Source organism: Sminthopsis crassicaudata, chromosome 2 (genome assembly GCF_048593235.1).
Source record: "Sminthopsis crassicaudata isolate SCR6 chromosome 2, ASM4859323v1, whole genome shotgun sequence".
NCBI lineage: Eukaryota > Metazoa > Chordata > Mammalia > Dasyuromorphia > Dasyuridae > Sminthopsis > Sminthopsis crassicaudata.
In genome coordinates, this window is record NC_133618.1 from 499,002,171 (window position 1) to 499,024,595 (window position 22,425).

At 37.4% G+C, this 22,425-nt stretch overlaps 1 protein-coding gene across 2 annotated transcripts in view; it reads right to left on the reverse strand.

The window, feature by feature from the left end:
• DYNC2I2 (dynein 2 intermediate chain 2) overlaps positions 1-21,773 on the reverse strand; it is a 31,353-nt gene extending 9,580 nt beyond the window's left edge. The window contains exons 1-3 of one of the 2 annotated variants that reach the window (XM_074293805.1): positions 21,278-21,773; positions 8,012-8,260; positions 871-980 (exon numbers count right to left, since the gene is read on the reverse strand). In XM_074293805.1, coding sequence (XP_074149906.1) covers positions 871-980; positions 8,012-8,260; positions 21,278-21,727 — 809 coding nt within the window. In that variant the 5' untranslated portion in view covers positions 21,728-21,773. The remainder of the gene's footprint in view (positions 1-870; positions 981-8,011; positions 8,261-21,277) is intronic. The other variant, XM_074293804.1, reaches the window with a different exon arrangement.
• Positions 21,774-22,425: the final 652 nt, after the last annotated feature.

Here is a 22,425-nt window from a genome sequence, read left to right on the forward strand (position 1 = left end):
GTTCAGCCCTCATTTCATTCAACCTCTCTGTCACTTCTAATAGTCCCCACCAGCCCCTATCCCCAACATTCTCCCCACAATTCTCCTGATGCCGTTTTTTCTGGGTCTCTTTTCTACAAGTCTGATGGCCATATGGGCCTTCTCTCACTATGCTCTGCCCTTCTCTTGTGGGTTCCATCACTGGGTCTGTGCAGATGAATCCAAAGCCTGCACTTCCAGTCATGCCCAACTCTCCGTGTGGGCTTTCTGGGCAGCAATACTGGAGAGGCTCGCCATCTCCTCCAGTTCATTTTATAGAAGAGGACACTGAGGCAGGCAGGATGAAGTGCCTTGGCCAGGCTCCCCCAGCCAGGAAGTGTCCCAGGCTGGATTTGAACTGACTCCAGACCTGGCCATCTGTGCACTATGGCGCCTCCTAGCTGCCCCCAGATGTCCTACAGACGTCTCAAACTTACCATTTCTGTGGCTGGTCAGGGGTGGGCCTCCCAGCCCTTCCTGACTACCTAACTAAGTGGTCTCTGAGTTTTGCCTGGCTCCCCGCCGTGATTCCAGAGTGCTGATGGCAATGTTCCCCACCTGGGAGCTGATGGTAGGTGATGGGCTCAGGGTACAGAATGAAATGCACGTTTTTGGATGTAGCCAATTTGGGAATCTGGTTTGCTGAATTGTGCGCATTAGTTTTTTATTTTCTTTTGTTGGTGATGAGGGTAGAAAATAAAATTTTTGCTCAATGAAAATAAAAACATAAAATCCAGAGTCCAGAATAATTTATCCAAGATCAAAAAGCAGATCAATGGCAGAGCTGGGACTAATCTCTGCTCCAGCCCCAAACTAGCTGAAGCTCCTAATGGCCCTTGCACAGATACTCACCGACCGTAGGAGCAGGCCACCACAGAGCCAGTGGCATTCCAGGAGACGCTGGTCACCTGCAGCTTCTGAGCCTGGGCCAGGGGGTAGCACAAAGTGTGCTGGCAGGTCACCTGCCAAACAAAGAAGCCATACACTCCTTAGCCTGCGAGATGAGGCATCTCCATGCCAGAAGGGAAGAGAAACTCCTTCTGGGCTGAGGAAGCTTACAAGCCTTGCAAAGAAATACAGACATCTTCAACTCTGCTCCAAAAGTTTCCCTCCTATTTCTGCCCTGCACTTGGGAGAAACAGAGTTAAATATAGTTAATTCACCTTCTATGTGGAACAAAGCAAAGTGCTATGAAAGAAGCCTTAGAGTCTTCTGAACAGCCAGATCATGAAGTTAGTACTCTAATGCACCTTGCTTTTCCTCACCAGAAGCCCATCATCCTCCCCTGTCTCCTATTTTATGCACCATTCTAAACAGCTTAAAGATCTATTCAGCAGAGAGGCTGTACACTAAGTGGACAGAGGACTGGTGGTTGCAAGACACAGAGATCTGGATTCAAGTCTCACCTCTAGCAAATCACTTAAGCTCTTGGGACCTTAAGTCAAATGGTGCCAATCTGCACTGGGATAAGAAAATCTTTATCCACAGATTACCCAGATCAATAAAATCCCCGATTTAGTCCCTATCCTTATCCCTAGATTTAGGTAGGTTAAAGGAAGCAAATGAGAAGCAGGAAAGGGAGCTGGTGGAGCACAAAATGCTACACCGGAATTACAAAGAAATCTTACCTACCTACAAGTGGAACTAAATGACTACTGAAATCTCAGCCATTTTTACAATTCTATGAACGATCAGCAGTACCCTGACAATGAGGCAAATCACAGAAAATTTGTGAAAAAACAAAAAATAACTCCACCTTAGGGAACAACTACAACATTTACTAAGTACTTGCTCTGTGCCAGGCATTGAGCTAAGTACTGGGGATACAAAGAGAGGAAAAAATCAGTCCTGACTCCGTGGAGCTCACATCTACTGGGGAGACAACACAGAGGAAAAGACAGATTAGGCTAAAGCCACCGACATTAATGGGGAACTGGAAGGGCCTCTCATAGAACACAGAGCTTAAACTGAGATTTGGATGAAGTCAGAAAAGCAACAGGGAGAACTCTCTGGGCAAGAGCATTCTCCAAGAGAATCAGTAATTAAAGCTAAGTAAAATGGGTTGGCCAGGAACAAGGCAGAGGGTCATGGAGTGCCATGTGTGAAGAAAAGTAAGGAGGCTAAAGAAGGCAGGAAAGCGTAAAGAAAAGGAGAAAAATAGGAAGGAGCCAGTTGTGAAGGGCTTTAAAAGTCAACAGGGAAATTTATATTTGATCCTGGAGGTAATGGGGAGCCACTAGAGTTCAATGAGTAGGAATCAGATTCTGCTTGAGGAAGACAACTTTCATAACTGAGGGAGGATGGCCTGTAGCGAGGAGAGGGAAGCAGGGAGAACAACCAGCAGCCTATTGCAATGATCCAGGAGCAAGATAAAGAGGGCTTGTACCAGGGGCAGGGGGGACAGTCTCAGAAATGACAAGGAATGACAAGACCTTAAGGAAACAATCAAAAAAAAAAAAAAAAAAAAAAAAAAACATGGGCAGCTAGATAGCACAGTGGATAGAGCACCAGCCCTGAAGTCAGGAGGACCTGAGTTCAAATCTGACCTCAGACACTTAACTCGTCCTAGCTGTGTTACCCTGGGCAAGTCACTTAACCCCAATTTCCTCAGTAGGGGGAAAAAAAGAAAAACCACTTTGAAAGACTAAAATTCTGATCAATGCAATGAATCATGCTTCTAGAAACCAAAGAAAAGTGATGAACTTTTAATTCAGAGTGAGATATACATTTCTGCATATGGGAATTTGTTTTGTTTGACAATACATATTTGTCATAAGGGTTTCCTTTTTCTTTTCTTTTGAAAAGAGGAAGAAGTGAGCAGAGGAAAATAATGTAAATTGAAAAAAATTAAATTTGGGAATTTGTAAGAGACAAATCAAAACCAAAAATAAATCAAGGGTCTTCTGATATTTACATGTACACATACACACACAAACACACACAGTAATTCTTCCTTAATGAAAAAATCCCAAGGAAAAAAACCTAAAGTATGTGGGGGTAGAGGTTTTTGGGAAGAAAGATCAGTAAAGGGAAGGGATCTATACTGGAAGATATTCTTTACAAATCTAGAAGAATCACAAATGCCCAACAATAGGATTAAACGAATCCATGGGGGAAAATGTAATTTTTAAAAAGCAAATATAAAACTCAAAAAGCACAGTGATCTAGCATCATTTAGCTTATGGATAAACATCCCTGTATACTTCAACAGTAATATGGTATGGTCCAATAATAGAAGTCCACAATCATGACCACAAATCTTTAAGAAGGTATCATTTCTCAGAATGGCTGAATGAATTGTGATATGGAATATTACTGATCTGTAAGAAATGACCAACAGGATGATTTCAGAAAGGCCTGGAGAGACTTACGTGAACTGATGCTGAGTGAAATGAGCAGGACCACGAGATCATTGTATACTTCAACAATAATACGATATAATGATCAATTCTGATGGACGTGGCCCTCTTCAACAATGAGATCAATTCCAATGGAGCAGTAATGAACTGCATCAACTATACCCAGAGAAAGAACTCTGGGAGATGACTATGAACCACTACATAGAATTCCCAATCCCTCTATTTTTGTCTGCCTGTATTTTTGATTTCCTTCACAGGCTAATTGTACTATTTCAAAGTCTGATTCTTTTTGTACAGCAAAACAACTGTTTGGACATGTATACATATATTGTACTTAACTTATACTTTAACATATTTACTATGTATTGGTCAACCTGCCATCTGGGAAGGGAAGGAGGGAAAAATTAGAACAAAAGTTTTGGTAATTGTCAATGTTGTAAAATTACCCATGCATATATCTGGTAAATAAAAACTATTATATAAAAAAAGGTATTATTTCTAAAGAATTCACTGAGACTCAGGGGACTTGTACAAAATAAGCAGAGCTAAGAGAACCATTTACATACTGACCACAATAATGTAAAGAAAAATAACAGTGAAAGCCTCGAGGACGTTCTATCAATACACTGATCAATGAGAACTACAAAAGACTGAAAGGAAAGTCCATCCCCAGGCTGGCATATAATTTCAAACATGGACAATATGTTGATTTGTTTCACTAAACTGTATTTATTGCTTATAAGAAAGGGTTCTTCAACATCGCCAGAAGACTATCCACTTGTGACAAAGTTTTTAAAGCCAATTCAACTCATGAATAAACAAAAACAAAACAAAAAAAATGTAAATGTAAAAAAAAAAAAAACTGGTCCTATGTTGTCCTCATTTGCTTATTCATTTTTAATGACAGAGTAGGGGAAACGATGACCAAGGACATTAAAAATCACAAAATCTATAGACCATTCTTAAACTTTTCTTTAACCAGTGACCAATGATTGGGCTTGGTGCTGGAATAGCTGAATCATATCAATTGTGGCATTCTTGATATAAATGAAAACAGAATCAAGTGAGTAGATTATAGCTTATATAGAGAGAGATAGATAGATATTTAATCAAACTGAAGTTCAATGCTTCATAATGCTCTTTCATGAAGATTCTTTTTGTTTTTCTTTGTATATTCAACTGTGTGCTGATGTTGTTAGGTTTATCAAGGTCAAGGAGTCTTTTGCTATATTGACCATCAAGCACAATGCCTGGGGAATAGTAAATCTTTAATAAATGTTTGTAGATTGAAAAAAAAAAAAAAAAGAGGGTTCTTTTGGGAGGAAAAGAAAGTCTTTGGGAATAAAATCAATGTAAAATCTATTATATCACTAAAGTCTCATTTCTAAAATATATAAAGAACTGTGTCAAATTTATAAGAATACAAGTCATTACCCAATTAATAAATGGTCAAAGGATCTGAACAAACAATTCTTAGATGATGAAAGTAAAGCTATTTCTAGTCACATGAAAAAATGTTCTAAATCACTACTGATGACAGAAATTCAAATTAAAACAACTCTGAGGTACCACCTCATACCTCTCAGTTTAGCTAAGATGACAGAAAAAGATGAAGATAAATATTGGAAGGGATGTGGGAAAACTGGGGCACTAATACATTGTTGGTGGAGCTGTGAACTGATCCAACCATTCTGGAGAACAATTTGGAACAATGCCCAACGGGCTATCAAACTGTGCAAAATCTTTGATTGGGTCTATATCCCAAGGAAATCATAAAGGAGGCAAAAGAATCCACATGTGCAAAAATGTTTGTAGCAGCTCTTTTTGTGGTGGCAAAGAACTGGAAAATGAGTAAATGCCCATCTATCAGAGAATGGCTGAATGCAATATTACTGTTCTTTTAAAAATGATGAACAAGCTGATTTTACAAAGTCCTGGAAAGATTTATACAAACATGCTGAGGGAAACAAGTAGAGCAAGAAATACATTGTACATAGTTAACAGCAAGATTGTGTGATGATCAACTATGAAAGACTTGTTTTTTCTTGGCAGTTCAGTGATCCAAGGCAATCCCAATAAACTTTGGACATAAAACACTACCTGCATTCAGAGAGAGATCTATGGAGAATGAATGTAAAATAATACAAGCCATGTTCACTTTTTTTCCTTATGTTTTTTTTCTCTTATGGTTTTTCCCTTTTGTTCCGTTTTTTCCCTTCCAACATGATTCATAAAGTAATGTGTATTTTTAAAAAATAATGTATATATATATAACCAGAAAAAAAGGAAACAAACCAAAACAAAGTTTAAAAAAAAAAATAGAGCATCACACCAGATCCTGGTCTTTCCCCCTTAGCTCCATTAAGATCATGATGCTCCCTCTTCTCACCCCTGGCAGAGTGTGTGTGTGTATTTGGGGGAGAGGAGAGAGATGACGGACACAATCCTGAGGATTATCTTATTTAGGGAATACTGGAAAGAATACAGAATGGATTCAGAGATGACAACAGCGACATGTCAAAGAAATTCTCATCTGTACCACAAGATTTTCAGCTTTGCAAAGAAAAGGCATTCAACGTTGGGACAGATAGAACACATCATCAGAGAAAAGCAGTTCATTATAAACAAGGCCAGGATGTTTTCCAAAAAACGAAAATCTTATAGATTCAAAACTGATTAAACAATGTACAGATATCTGAATGCACACAACAAGAATTGAACTAGGATTAGATTATCAGATCCCACATCCAAAATTCATTTGACTTCAAGGGCTTTCACACCCCTACAAAGTTGTGGACTTCCAACCTGGGAGAAGCTAAGAAAACTTTCAAAATGACTGTATTTCAAGTCTCAGGACAAAATTTCTTAATTCAAGAAACAGGTTCTCTACATATACAAGAAGGACAAAGACTATAGTGTCTTTACAATAATTTCTTTTAAACACTCAAAGATTGGGTCCTTAATCTTATAACACTATTTATATGTCCCTGAATTTATCAATGTTATGTTATGCTACTAGATAGGAAGGTGCTCTCCTCAAAAGATTGTTCTTAATCATGTTAGTAACACCTTAGATGAAAGTCTAAGCATAGCAAGAATTGGATTTAAATTTAAATTTTAAAAATTAAAATTTTTTTTTGCATGGAAATACTATAGACAAGTACACAGAAGAGATTCTAGAGTAAAGACATGGTAGTACCTGTTAGTAGCTTCTTTTGGAAGTTCTTAAAATGACTATGAAAATCAATACTAGCCACAAAGACTTGACAATCCACATAACTGCATTTTAAGATATAGATATATTTATAACAAGAACTTCTGTGTTCTGATTTTTTTTTTTTTTTTTTTTTTTTTGGCTCTCAACTCAAAGATATATTTCTCATTAATGTGTTGGTGGGCTGTTTTCTCCTTTGCCATACTAGCAGACTTCATCAAACATTGTCTAGTCATATTAACCCTTTTACTTACAATAAAAGGATTCTCCAAATTGCTTAACAATGAAAGTTAAAAGTATCTAAAGGAGATATCCAAAATTTTCAGAAACTTATATATTTAATTCTGTCCATTAAATGTACAAATTCTAAAATCTATAATTTATAACTCTAGCCTAAAAACCTCACTACAAACTTATACTACAATCAATGAAACTAAATTTTTTTTTTTTTTTTTTTTTGCTGAGGCAATTGGGGTGAAATGACTTGCTCAGGGTCACATAGCTAGGAAGTGGTAAATGTCTGAGACCAGATTTGAACACAGGTCCTCCTGATTTCAGGGCTGGTGCTCTAGCCATTGTGCCACTAGCTCCCCAATAATCACTATTTTTAAATGACAACAAAGTTTAAATTTCATAAGCAGAAGAATATAATGTATAAATTAAAAATCCAAGCTGATTTTAAAATTATGTACAAGTAGAAAAAGGAAAATCTAGGTCAAAAAGAGAAGAGACTTGGCTCTGTAATAAGCCAAGGGAAAATCCTACTAAGAATCACTATACATCAGTGTTGTCATGTTCAAAGATGACTGAAATCTTCAATAAAACTTAATTAAAAAGCAGAGCATCAACAAAGACATTTTTTTAAAAAGAGGTAACATTTTGTGTGATATTTTCTGTGTAAGTAAGCACGGAAATGTGTGACATATTTTAGAAAATTTTCTACCCAAATGGTAAAAATAAATTAAATTTTGTTGCTTAAGGCTAGCCAGAAAACTTGCTATCCAGAAAGAAGAGTTATCCTACAAGACCCAAAGAGGTGAAAAATTACTAAAGTAATCATGGTAGTCTTTTCAAATTATTTCAATGAATGTTTTTATCTTTGTGATCAAATGTTATTATTAAACTGATTTCTTTTCCTCAGTCACCCTGGGAAGGCAAGTTAGAGACACAAAGAATGAATAGAAAGCCCACTTCATTGATCAAGACTGAGGAGGGAAAAAAAACCATTCAAATTTTCCTGAGTCTCAGGTTCTCAGAATTCTACAGGAACAGATAATGATTTTCATGAAACAACAATTTTGAGTTCTAGAGGCTTGCAGAAATTTTAATGGGAAGACCTGAAAGTAGAAAATAAAAAAGACAAGAGGCACTGGAGTTGTCAGAGGACATGGGGAATCCCATTTTCCTTACCCTTCCATACCGTTTGCTGCTGCTCTGTCCAGTTCACCTCGAAGCCATCAAATGCATGGCTCTGCCAGTTCTTATCCAGCTCCCGGATGATAAGGTTTTCTACCCGACGGAGGAAGGAGGCCAACCCAGGGATATCTTGCTGGGATGCATATCGTAGGGCCACAGGAAAAGGTGGATCAGTTTGTACCTCTGCATCAACCTGTTCACGGGCTTGGCAGGCTCCTTCTGAAGTGGAAATGCTGGCAGTCTGGCAACTTTTCTAGGGAAGAACAATAAGAAAGAACATAGTATTTAGGGCAAGGTAGATATAAACTCTAAATCATGATGAATGGGATAGATACAGGAAAGCATGAATAAATATTCCTGAACTGATGCAAAGTGAAGCAACCAGAGCTAAAAAAAATAATAATACATAGATTCCAACAATGCAAAAAGAATGAATCACCATATAAAAATAAATAAAAAGTCAATGTTGAAAAATTATAAAGAACATGAAATGCTCCAAAGAAAAGTTAAGAGAAAACACTCCCAATCTATCCCTTTGTTGAAATGGAAAGTCCAAAAATGTTGCACAGTATACCCATTCTCAGACTTTACAATTTATTGATCAGTTATGTTTTACTTCTTTTTCTTTTTTTAAAAAAAGTACTATTTGTTTTTTTGGAATGACTCACTGGGAGGAGGGTGGGCAGACATCTAACTGGAAAAAATCATGGTGACTAAAAAGACATTAATGACAATTTATTTTTTAAAAAGAATCATAGAATTTTAGAGTTGAATTTTAGAGAACATTTTGTCCAAACAATTTGTCCAAAGGGATATGAAACTGCATATCCTTTGATCCAGAAGTGCCACTACTGAGTCTATATCCCAAAGAAATCATAAAAGAGGGAAAGGATACACATGTATAAAAACATTTGTAGTAATGTAAAGTAAAGTAGTAAAGTAGTTTGTGGTGGCACAATTGGAATTGGAAAATGAGTGGATGCCTATTAGTTGAGGAATGTCCGAATAAATTATGGTATATGAAAGTAATGTAATATTATTGTTCTATAAAAAATGATGAATGGACTGATTTTAGAAAAGTTTGTAAATGTAAAGACTTATATGATGCTGTAAAGTGAGCAAAAGTAGGAAAACATTGTATACAGCAACAAGTTTATGCAATGATTAACTATGAAAGTCTTGGTTCTTCTCAGCAATTCAGCAATCCCACTGACTCTAATTCCAATAAACTTGGAATTTTCTGGATGGAAAGAGCTTTTCACATCCAGAAAAAAAACTAAGGAGTTTGAATGTGAAGCAATGCATACTATTTTCACTTTTTTTTTTCTCATTGTTTTTCCCTTTTGTTGTGATTTTCTCTCCCAACACGACTTACAGGGAAATAAGTTTTTTTTTTTTTAAAATGATAGTGCATATATAACCTAAATTTTTAAAAAGATAACAACAAAAATGAGACAATCTAAAAAATTAGGTAAATAAAGAATCTTATAAAATTCCTTCTGTGACATAAATATGGCCTTGATACTTAAACCAGAGTCAAAACACAAAAAAAAAACTATAAACCAATTTCTGAAATGAATACCGATGAAAAAAAATTAAACAAGACAAATTTACAAAGCACCTGAAGCAATACATCACAAAGATCATGCTTATACTATGTTTGGGGGGAAAGGGGTTGTGTTGCTTTGTTTTTTATGCAAGGCAATTGGGGTTAATGACTAACCCAAGGTCACACTGTGTTGTGTATTAAGTTAAGTTATTAAATGGTGAACTCAGCTACCTCCCAACTCCAAGGCCAATGCTCTACACACTATGCCATTAAGCTGCTACCCCCATGCATATACTATGGCCAGAATGGATATATACAGGAATGAAAAGCTGGGTCAGTATTAGGAAGAGTATAAGCATAATTGACCATATTAATAACAAAACCAACAAAAATAACAATTATTTCAATATACACAAAATTCAACATCCATTCCTATTAAGCACTTGCATGTGTGCACACACACATGAACATAGGTATAAATAAAAATGGTAAGTTATTCAGTGTGTTTGACTCTTCATGACCCCACTTGGTGTTTTCTTGGCAAAAATATTAGAATAGTTAGGGTTAAGACACAATCCAAAGTGACACAGCTAGTAAGTCTCTGAGGCAAAATTTAAGCTCAAGAAGAGTCTTCCTGACTTCAGGTCTGTCATTCTATCCATTGCTGCTCTAAACCAAGAACAAGTATTATCTGTAATGGGGGTAAGACATGGTAAAGAAAGAATAAAAATATCCACTATCATGATTATCATTCAATTTCATGCTTTAAAAAGCTAATTAAGTCAAGAAAAAAGAAATTAAAGGAATGAGAAAGAGAGAAGAGGAAATGTATCCATATGTGCAAAAATATTTATAGCAACTTTTTTTGCAGCAAAGAATTGGAAGCTGAGGAAATACCAATTAATTGGGGAATGGATAAACAAGTTATGATATATGAATGTGATGAAATTAGATTATTCTAAAAAAATGACGGAGATGTTTCAGAAAAACCTAGCAGAACTTAGATAAACTAATACAAAGTGTAGTGAGCAGAATCAGAAGAACAATTTTACAGTAACAGCACGTGAAAAGATAAACTTTGAAAGGTAATCATCTCTGAAAAATAACTTATCAACTCTGATCAACACAATGACCAACCACAGTTCCAAAGGATTCATAACGAATCATGCTATTCTCTTACAAATGGAATATTTCCTTTCATTTTTTTTCTTAATTTTTTTGGACACAGCTAATACGGGAATTTGTTTTGCATGCCTATACGTATTTATAATGGGTTTTGTTTTTCTTGTCTTCTCAATAAACGGGAGAGGGGAATTGGAGCAGAGATAAATCAAAACTGAAAATAAAACTGATTTTTGTTTTTTTTTAAAGAAAAAGAAGATAGGAGATGGAGTGTTTTATTTAAGGAAGAAGAGGCCAGTACCATAAAGTGTATAGGCCAAGAGTTTTAATGCAAAAAGATTTCCTGATCCTAGAGGTACTAAGAAACTGAGGGCAGTGAAGGGAGAGTATGATATAGTCAGCACTTTAGATAAATCATTTTGGCAGTTGAGTAGAAGAAACTGCAAGCAAAGAGAATAAATAAATAGGAGATTATTACAACAGACAATAGGAGAGATGAAAAGGGACTGAATAAAGGTGGTAGCTGAGCTAGAAAAGAGGCACATGGAAGAGATGTGGAAAATAGAAATGATAAGACTTACTAAATGACGGAATATATAGAGTGAGTGAGAAGAAGAAATCAGTAATGACCATGTTAAGAACCTGGATGATTGCAAGGATGGTGGTATCCTCTTTAGTAACAGTAATTTTTGGAAAAGTAATATGTTTGGAGGATTAATTTTTTGCTGGACAAGTTGAGTTCAATACTATTGTGCTATAAGAAATGATGAGGAAAACCCGAAAAGAATATCATGAACTAATGCAAAGTGCTATAAGAAATGATGAGGAAAACCCGAAAAGAATGACATGAACTAATGCAAAGTGAAATGAACAGAACTAGAAGAACACTGTATACATAATAATAATGGTACAATGATGAATGACTTAGCTCTTCTCAATAATACAATGATCCAAGACAATTATAAAGGACTTATGATGGAAAAAACTATCCACATCCAAACAATTAATGGAGTCTGAATAAAAAATAAAGCATACTATTTTTTTTTCTTTCTTTCTTTTGTGTGTGTGTGTGTGTGTGTGTGTGTGTGTGTGTGTGTGTGTGTGTGCTGAGGCAATTGGAGTTAAGTGACTTGCCCAGGGTCACACAAGTAAGAAGTGTATGAGTGTATAAGTGTATGAGACCAGATTTGAACTTAGGTCCGCCTGACTTCAAGGCTGGTGCTCTATTCTGCACCACCTAGCTGCTCCCCCACATACTATTTTCGCTTATTTTTCATGTTTTCTTTTCCTTTTGATCTGTTTCTTCTTTCACAACATGACTAATATGGAAATATATTTTACATGATTATAGACATATAAGCTACATTAAATTACTTACTATTTTAGAGAGGGAGGGGGAATATTTGTATCTCAATTTTAAAAAAAAAATAAATGTTAAAAATTATCTTTATAAGTAATTGGAATTACTTTGTAAACTGGAAATCACTTTATAGGCAATATATCTATGCTGAATAATTTTAACAAAACCTCTACTTTTTCTACACATGATTTTGGCTATGCCCTACAAGCCCTTCACCCTATGAACAATAATATGAGATCAATATCACCAATTCTTGCTGTGATCATATTGCAAATTATCTTTTTCTCCTCTCTGCAAGTTCATTTTCCTCTCTGCCATGCACATGAAAAGAAAGCATGGCATGGGAGTGCCTGCCCCCATCATATCTCATCACTAATATCAGTCCTGAGATAGTTTAGATTCAGTTCCTAAACAATGAGTATTGCTTGCTCAGAATATGCAAGCCTGTTTTGCTTTAGATATGAACCTATCTGAAACCTCTGATATGAGACATGGCTATCTGAGCAAATTTCTTGGGCCCATAACTATAACTGATATTTCTTTTTGAGTTTGAATGCAGATGTGTACAATAAACTATTAAGTCAGAAACCCGCCATTCCAGAGAAATATGAGGATATGATCAATGTGCAGAGGCTTGCATCTGGGCAAAGAGATTGGCAATAAAACTTTGAGGTCTCCTTAAGGTGGGATCCTTGTGGCTCAAGTTTCCCAATTGTGTTCTTTTGGATAGTAATGTTTCCCACCTAATCATTCCTGAATTGGTGAGATTGTTAGTGCATGTTTGGTTATCATTTATGACTCATACCTGAAGTCAAACAGAGCTAAGGATACTTATTTTGTCCTGTTATTATAATTATTTATGTCCCTGCTTATAAAAAAATATTTATATTCAGAGTAAGTGATCAGTGCAAGAGCCATGAGCACAATGCAAGTATGTAAGATCTTGCTGTTTTCTATCTGAAAATGTGTAGTCATTAATCAAATTACTATTTTCCATCTGAAATGGGTAAATCATTGGGTAAATGAATATTTGGCCTAGTCATCTGCCTGTTCCTGGATATATTTAAATATAACTTATTAGAAATAAATATATACTTATATGAAATGAAGTCTTTAAATCTTTCAAAATTTAAGAACATTTAGCTATTGGTACAACTACTTGTGAGATCCAGCTATTATAATGATTATTGATAATAATAATTAATAATGAGAAACCTTAAACACTTTCAATGTGACTTAGAAAATTTTAATGCACTCAGTTTTCTTAGAAGATATAATTCATGGGCTATTTTGTGTTACATTGATATAAAAGTCAATTTTATTTAAGTTTTTTGTTAATGTGGGAATAACATCTGCTTATATTGTGTTTCTTAAAAACAATTTATTTGATATGCACAAACCAAGCTGATGATTGGCATCCTTACCCCCCTCCCAATGATATTCCATCTAATAACAGACCCTTGTAAAATAAAGGGATATAATCTTTTCACACTATGGGTGACTTAACTACATCAACCTACAAAAAGAGCCTCACAAACTGGGAGAAATAGTCTAGGATTTCTGGATATGTTACTCACATTCAGCATCTCCAACAAAATGCAATGTTTTGCAAAAACTTTTCTCTTTGCAACCCCACTTGTGTTACTCCTTCCTTTGTGGATTGGTCTTTCTATATCAAACGTTCTGCTTTTGACACGTAATTGTTAATCAAGCTTCACAGCTGCTGAACAAACTAAGATGGTTAAAGAAGGGTTTGTGAATGCTTCTGTTAGCCTAGAGGAATCCCCTTTTCTGAAATCTGCTTCTGAATTAAATATAACTTCAATTTCCCAAAGCAATATTCTTCACTGGGATTTTGGTTACTCTCTTTGCTTGGCACCCCAAATGTAATCATTTTCTCAGCCTTAAGTGGACATTTTGTTCTCAAGTAGGCCTTCTGTTCGATGCACCTTTGATGCAGGTAGAGCTCTCGGAAAACTGAGATCTCTGGAGACCCCATCCCATCCTCTCTCCTTTTATTAGTAATTACTTCTGGGTTTCCTTATCAACTGATTGAAGATCTCCCCTTGCACAAAATGTAGTCTCTATTTTAAGGGATTATGCCCAACTAGCTTTTTACAGAGTTCAGTCTACCTGGTATTCTTTATCTTTAGGGAAGGTAGTGAAAATAGATCATAACTCTCTCCAGATCATCTGCTTTCTCCCACACTTCTTGATTGCCCTTTAGTTTACACACCAAAGATTAGGGCTTTACTTTTAAGTGCTCCTCTCTCACTCTCACTGTCCCAATTCATGGGCTCCCACAAATAGGAAATAACTCTTTAGCCAAACTAAAGGCTATAACATGAATCTACCCTAAATATTTCAAAAGCCCTATCAAGAAGAATATCTCCAACTGGAGACTTCTCAACCAGTTATTTTCTCTACCAAATATCTAATGATATTGTCCCTAACCCCTGCTTGTTAGATTTTTTGTAGGCTTTGGTCAATCCAATCTCATACATTCCAATGATATTGTCCCTAAACCCTTCTTAAGATTTATTTTTTGTACACTTTGGTCAATCTTGACTATTTTGATAGCTGCTTTAACCAGCTCCTGGCCCCTTAAGCTCACCACCCAATCCAAAATGGAACCCGGTAGGATGGACTCAGCTCTATACCCATTCCCAGCAAGAAGTAAGAAGTGGCTTTAGAAAATGAGACCATTTCAAAGAATATGAATAAGTAATTTTCAGATGAAGAAATTAAAGCTATCTATAGCCAGATGAAAAAAATTACTAAATCACTATTGATTAGAGAAATGAAAATTAAGACAACTCTGAGATACTATCTCACACTTTTCAGATTGGCTAAGATGACAGGAAAAAATAACGATAAATGTTGGAGGGGATATGGGAAAATGGGACATCAATACATTGTTGGTGGAGTTGTGAACTGATCCAACCATTCTGGAGAGCAATTTAAAACTGTCCTGACGGCTATAAAACTGTGTCTACTTTTTGACATAGCAGTGACTCTACTGGGCCTGTATCCCAAAGAGATCATAAAAGAGGGAAAAGGACACACATGTACAAAAATGTTTGTAACAGGCAAAACTTCTGTAGTGGCAAGGAACTGGAAAGTGAGTGGATGCCCCTCAATTGGGGAATGGATAAATTAGAAAATACTATCTATAGCATCAACAAGATTATGTGAGGATCAACTGTAATGGAGTTGGCTCTTTTTAACAATGGGTGATTAAAGACAATTTCAATATATTTGGTATATGTTGTGGCTGGCTTTTAAGAGCTCGTGGCATATGAGCCCTTTGATCTCAGAAAGGAGATGAATGAGGTAGGAGATTCATAAGGTGTGAAAAGGGCTCCAGTTTATTATGCCGTACAGCCCTGTATATATATATATATATATATATATATACAAATGTATATATAAAAATATACATTTTTGCAAGAGTGATCAGCCCGTGGACAGTAGGCAATCCCCAGTCACCATTCAGAGAAGCAGCACGAGGGCATTGCGGAAGCATGACATCTACCAATGGGAGAAGAACCAATCCAGCAATTCAGCAGCTTGCTCACAGGTGAGAGGCCATATTCAGGCATCCCCATTCATATAGCCACTAGCTGTGACCCTTTAGCTCACTCATTCCCAGGGTCACAATTCAATGCTTCTTGCTCAACAAGGGCATTTCTGCAATATGACAGAAAATTTATTGTGCATGAAGGGTTGAGGTGGCTTTGGTATTCCTTCTCGGTAGAATCCCATATTGTTGCAGGGATAGAAAATGCCATCCACATCCAGAGAGAGAACTATAGAGGCTGAATGTGGATCAAACCATAGTATTTTTATCTTTGTTGAGGTGTTTGTTTGTTTTTCTTCTCTTTTTTTTTCCCCCTTTGATTTATCTTGTGCAGCATGATGAATATGAAAAAAATGCTTATGTGTGTGTATAGAAATAGATGTGTTTACATATATACATATATATGTATATATATGTATATATATGTATATATATATATGTTTACATATATACATATAAATGAATATATATACATATAAATGAAGAAAAGCCATTCTCCAATAGATAAGCTAACAAAGGATATAAATAAACAAATCTCAAAGAATTGCAAACTATTAATATTTGACAAAAGGAGCCCCCAAACTCTTTCTCTTTCCTGCTCTCTAGAATGCTAACCTCTTCTCTGAGAGACCCGCCCCCAGGAAATCAAGATAAAGTAGTTTCACACAGTTATCTGAGTGGAACTAGTTGAATCCAGGACCACTCCTACTTAGCCCTAGCTGGAGATTTCTTTCAATTCCAAGATTTTCTATTCTGATTCCAGCTAAAAATGCTCCCAGCCCTCACCAAGAGCTGCCCTCAGCTTCTAGCCATAAAAGGGGGCAGTTGAGCTCAATCATTGGCAGTAAAGATCTCAAAGCAGGAATCATACCAGGCCAAGGGATCTCCCTTGGCATAGCTCCCTCAAGGGACTCTGCCTACTGAAAGACATTCTCTTTCAGCATTACTCCCTCTTTATCTCTCTCTCCTATTTCCCAAACAAGACCTTATTCACTTTCTCTGCTAGAGTAGGATTTTTCTGCTAAAAATTTTATAAACCCCTTTATCGGGACCTTGCCACCAAGGAATATAGTCTTTCTAGCAAAGGTTGACTTCCCAATGCCAATAACTTCTTTTGCTAGTTTAACTTTTTGGGTTCGTAAATTCATTTAAGAAGACCTGCGCAAAGGGCAGCTAGGTGGCGCAGTGGATAGAGCATCAGCCCTGAAGTCAGGAGGACCGGAGTTCAAATGTGACCTTAGACACTTAACACTTCCTAGCTGTGTGACCCTGGGCAAGTCACTTAACCCCAATTGCCTCAGAAAAAAAAAAAAAGGACCTGCGCCACCAGAAGGGGTTCCCACAATTCCTTGCCCGGTGCTGAACTTCATCAATCGGCTTCCTGACAGGGAATTGAAGGGAGCCAAACTTAATCACTTCCAGGAATTGAGGGGATTCGAACCTTATCATAATCATATTAAAATGTTCAAAATAATAAAAAGAATGATCCAAATGAAAATAAGCCTGAGGTTTAACCTCATACTTTACAAACTGATAAAGATGATAAAAGAAACATATAGTCAATACTGTGGGAAGAAGGTTATACCAATGCATTGTTGGTAGAGTTGCAAAGCAATTTGGAAATAGAGTAAAAATTAAAAGGCAGTTAGATGGCACAGTGGATAAAGTACTAGATCTGTTGTGAGGTATTTGAACTCAAATATGGCTTTATACAATTACTAAGCTGTGTGACCTTGAGCAAGTAATTCTCAGTTTCCTCACCTATAAAGGAGGGGGGGGAAGGAGGTGAAAATTATAGCACCAATCTCCTAGTGTTGTTGGGAGCATCAAATGAGCATCAAATGATATATTTATAAAGTATTTAATAGTACCTGGAACATAGTTGACATATAGATATTAAATGCTCATTTTTTTTCTTCCAAAAATATCCATACCCTTTGACCCAGAGATTATATTATTAGGTTTTTACCCCAAGGAGACTACTGATAATATTCTCATATATGTAAAAATATTTATATCAACACTTTTTGTTGAAAATAAACCACAAAAACTACTATAAACTCTGAGCAGCTGAGCCTGACTTTAAAGACTTCTCACAATCTGGTCCTTACCTAAGTTTCTGTCTGTATCTCTCAAAATAAACCCTAAAATCTAATCAAACATGTTCACTTGCTATCACTGAAAATTTTTTTCAATACTTCCAAAGATCTACCCTGGGTATATATTCCACCAGCTTTGAATCGATTGGATTGTGTTATCATCTAACCCATACTTCTCTGTGCCCCATCTTGATGAAACCACACTGGCTCTTGGAGATCAAATGATGAGATCCTGGTGATCTAGGCTGCTTTTCATCAATCCCTCTGAGGCACTGCACTAGAAAATTCTAATCAAGTAGACATGAAACCTAGAATGACTATTCTTATTCACTTAGGCCACAAGTCTAAATCATTCCCATAAAAATAGTATGTCACTTTAGGCAAATGTAGCAATAACAGTAATAGCCAGCATGTATATAGCTCCTAGAAGCACTCTACAAATATTATCTTATTTGATCCTTAAAACTTCATTAGGCTCTTTTTACAGTTGAGAAAACTGAAGTAAACACTTGCCCCAAATCAGCTGATAAGTAACTGGATTTAAATTCAGGTCTTCATGATCCAACTTTAGCCTCTAGACCATCTAGTTGCCAAACAATTTTGCTAAAATCTAGATAAATACCATAAATATCATTGCTTTGATCTACCCAAGTTTTTAATATTGCCAAAAAAGGAATAAGATTAGTCCCAAATGCACTGATCTTATTTCTTTTTTTTTTTTTTAGAATTTTTTTCCCACAGTATATATGCATGAGTCATTTTTTTATAATATTATCCCTTGTATCCATTTTTCCAAATTATCCCCCCCCTTCTTCCCCCCCATGACAGGCAATCCCATACATTTTACATGTGTTACAATATAACCTAGATACAATATATGTGTGTAAATACCATTTTTCTTATTTCTTTATGATCACTGAATCCTTTTCCCTATTCACTTACCAACCACTGATAATATGTTAATAAGATACTTAAGAGTTGTAGGAGGATTGAAATTAAGGCTATATATAGTATATAGAAATTGTTCTTTTCTCTTTTATGAAAACAAGGAGAAAATTTGTCTTTCTCCAATTCTGCATGTTTAGTTCTCCAAAACCTTTAAAAAACGTTTCTCTCCTCTCATAATTACAGAAACCTGGCTTCCTCTGAAATACATGATATCTCTGGCCATTCCCTCTAATTCTATGTGCTTCTTATTTTATGTCCCCTAATAGAATGTTGTAGGAGTAAGCATACTTTTTGCTATATACTTCTATTTCCAGACCCTCCCCTATGCTGCCATTGCTCAGTAAACTCTTTTCCTTCCCTCTATCTGTAATATACTGTTCAGGTCTTTATTGTTGTCATCTGCCAGCATCTAACAGACTATGGATCATACTTTTTTTCAATATAACAACAATAAAAATAATAGTTGATATCTACGTATTGTTTTAAAGTTTACAAAACATTTTTTATATATTATCTCATTTGAGTCTCTTGACATCCTTTAAAGGGACAAGTGTTAACTGAAAACAATGAAAGACTCCAAAACTCTGATCAATAAAGTGACCAATTTTGATTTCAGAAGGTTAAAGGTGATTCATGTCTCCCTCTTCTTGGCAGAAAGGTGAGGTACTATAGGTGTGGAGAAAGACAAAGATTTTTCAGACACAGTCAATGGGTTGAAATGTTTTAATGAAGTATATATTAAGGGAACAATCATCAGGAAATCACGACACAGAGATTAAAAAAAAAAGAACACAAACCACTGTTTTAAAAAGAACTTAAGTGTTTTGTATACCTCCACTTCACCTAAGAAAGGCCTCAAGGAAATCAAGATGTTATTATTACGTGAGATCATCTTCCTCAGTAAACATCTGTATACACTGGGAGAAGAGGTAATCAGGAACATGTATGCTAATCAATCAATATCTACATGATATTGATACAAAGATACCCAAGATACAAAATACCTTAAAGAGATCATCCCAGACCTAGGGGACCACAGAATTTTAACATATTAAGAGCTACATGGGATTTCAGAGTTAGTTTTAGCCTCTACTTTTACAAAGGAAGAAATTGAGATCTAGGATGGAGATAGTTCAGTACAGAAGGAAAAAAAAAACAATATGGAGTCTAAATTTGGTGTAACTAGGCCTAGGTTTGAATCCTTATTACTTAGTCGATTGTTGTCCTTTGTTTCTGAAGAGAAGGACCAAAATGACATCACTATGTTAGACTCAAGTTACAGTGTATCCAACTATGACTGATCAAACCAATATGAACATGAAATGTTCCATTACAAGTAAGGCACAAATAGGCCAAGTGAAGTTTTAGAGTGGATTCTCTTAAATCTGTATATCTCACTTCTTTTGAGAGTTAGGTATTAAATGGAGAATTCAGAAGAGGTAGAGTTCAATTACGTTAGCAAAATTCTTGTTCAAACAAGACAAAAGACAGTAGTCCTGGAGTAATCAGGAAGGGGGAAATGGGGAAATTATTTTAAAAGCTAGTCTTGGAGCTTGGTAGGGGAAAAAGGTGAGCTGGGAAGTATACTTTTACATAATTTCTCCTTGGGGAATATTTTGAAATCATTCAAATTCCCCTTGTGAGGTCCCAAGTTCTGGCAACTTTCAGAAGGGCCAAACAGTAAGAATGGCTCAAAAATAGAGCAGAAAATTTCCCAGCATTAAAAGAAGCTGATGACTCTCCAAATCAGAATGTATAAAATCTGTTGGAAAAGAAGAGAACATAGAATCTAAAAATTTTGGAACTGAGTAAAAGACCATAAAATTTCAGCCCCTCGTTTTACAGAAAAAAACGGAGACCTAAAAAAGATTTAAGTGATTTATTTGCCTAAAGTTACAAAACTAATTAGTATCAGAGCCAGGGCCAGAACCTAATCCCCTGCTTCAAGAGTGCTTAAATCCATCCTTGGCTCCTTCAGACCAGCCAAAACCAGTTCCCTCCTTAGAAACAGACACCAAGATACAAGCAGACAATCTGGCTCCACCAACAGCCCCAAGAGCCCAGCCTTTTTCAGAAGGAGCTGTCCACTCAGTAAGTCAGGGAAAGCTGTCCCTCCCTTAAAAATGTGTGCAGGTCCTTTCGGAATCCACATAGGGAGCTAGTGCTCCTTTGCTGATAACAGTATTGATTGTTGTAACCACAGTTCCAAAACCCAGACTTGTTTCACTAGAGAACGTAATTTTGTTTGATTTCAATTTAGATTTAGAATCATCGATTTAGTTCATGGAGACTATACACATTTATTTTGTATATACAAATACGGGTCTATTTTTGCAAATAAAGTGGAAGCGCTTTGGAAGCAGGGACTGCTTATTTCATTTTTTGTATCTGAAACCCCTTCACCTCATGTGACAGACAGTACCAACTGTGCACCCCGAACTACAGATGAGGTAACAGAGGTCCAGGAGAAGGGAAGTGCTTCTTTCTAGGTTATACAACTGTTAGAACAAGAGGTGAGGGGTGGGGGCCAGAGGAGCCACTGAGGGCACGGAGGGGAGGGAAATGGGCTTCGCCAACTCCTCGGGTCGAGGAGTCCCCCCACTTTCACTCACCGGTTCACTGCGGATCTCCAGGGATCCTCTCCAGAGGGAGGGCACCGTGGCCCCGTCCAGGGTCTCGTCCCGCAACATGCCGGGAGCCTGGTCAGGGCCCGGGCCGGGTCCGAGGCCAGGACCGGGGCTAGGACCCGGGCCTGGGCCAGGGCCGGAGTCGGGGCCGGAGTCGGGGCTGGAGTTGGAGTTAGGGTCAGGATCAGTGACGAAGTCAAGATCGGGACCGGGTTCAGGGGCCTTGTAGGGGCCTGGGTCAGGATTGGGCTCTCTGTCGGGATGCGGACGTGAGCGGAGACTCGAGAGTGAGCAGAGGTTTGGTTCAGGATTGGAGCTCCAACCTAGATGGGGGCCAGGGTCAGAATCAGGTCGCCGGGGATTGGAGGCGTTTCTGATCTTCCCCCGCCGCCAGCCTCTAGTATTTGGCCGCGCCCTACGCCCAGCGGTTTCCATGGAGATGGTTCCCGACCGCCTCCTCTTCCCTTAGAGGCTGACGCCTCTTGATGACGCCTTGCATCAGGGGCCTCAGGCGAGGGCTGAGGCCTTTGCCGCCATCTTGACCGTGGGCAAGTTTCGTACTACTTAAGGGACTTTACTTTAGAGAAAGGTGGCGTGGTGGCCTTGAGCGGGCCAGCTGATCTCTAAGGGGCGGGAAAGAAGGCCCAGCGCTTATTTGATATATAAGAGACAGTGGGCTAGCCTGTACCAGGCTCTAAGATGGCGGCGAAGGGGAAGGTCGCTTGGGAGGCACTCGGGGAGGGGGGGGGGGGGGCTGCAGCAGCTGCTGCGGCAGCTGAATCGGATCTTGCAGCACCCGAAGGCTGGACATGGAAGGGCTCTTCACTCACTACTGCGTGACCTTGGGCAAATCCCTTCCCCGACCCGAATCTCTGCTTTCTAAGCTTAAAAATGGAGGTGGGAAGGAAGAACCCCCGCAGATTTCTAGGACCTCCTCTCTCCCCTCCCCCCTCCCTGTCAGCCTCGAGCCAGGAAAACCTCCTTAAATCTCATACTGAACCCGAGTCATTCAGACTCCTGCAAGCCATACCCTAATTCTATGAATACCTACTATGTGCTAGGCCCTAGTCCTCCAAAAGAAGAATGGAAAATTGAAATAATAGTAGTGACAATAGCAAGCAGTTATAATTGAG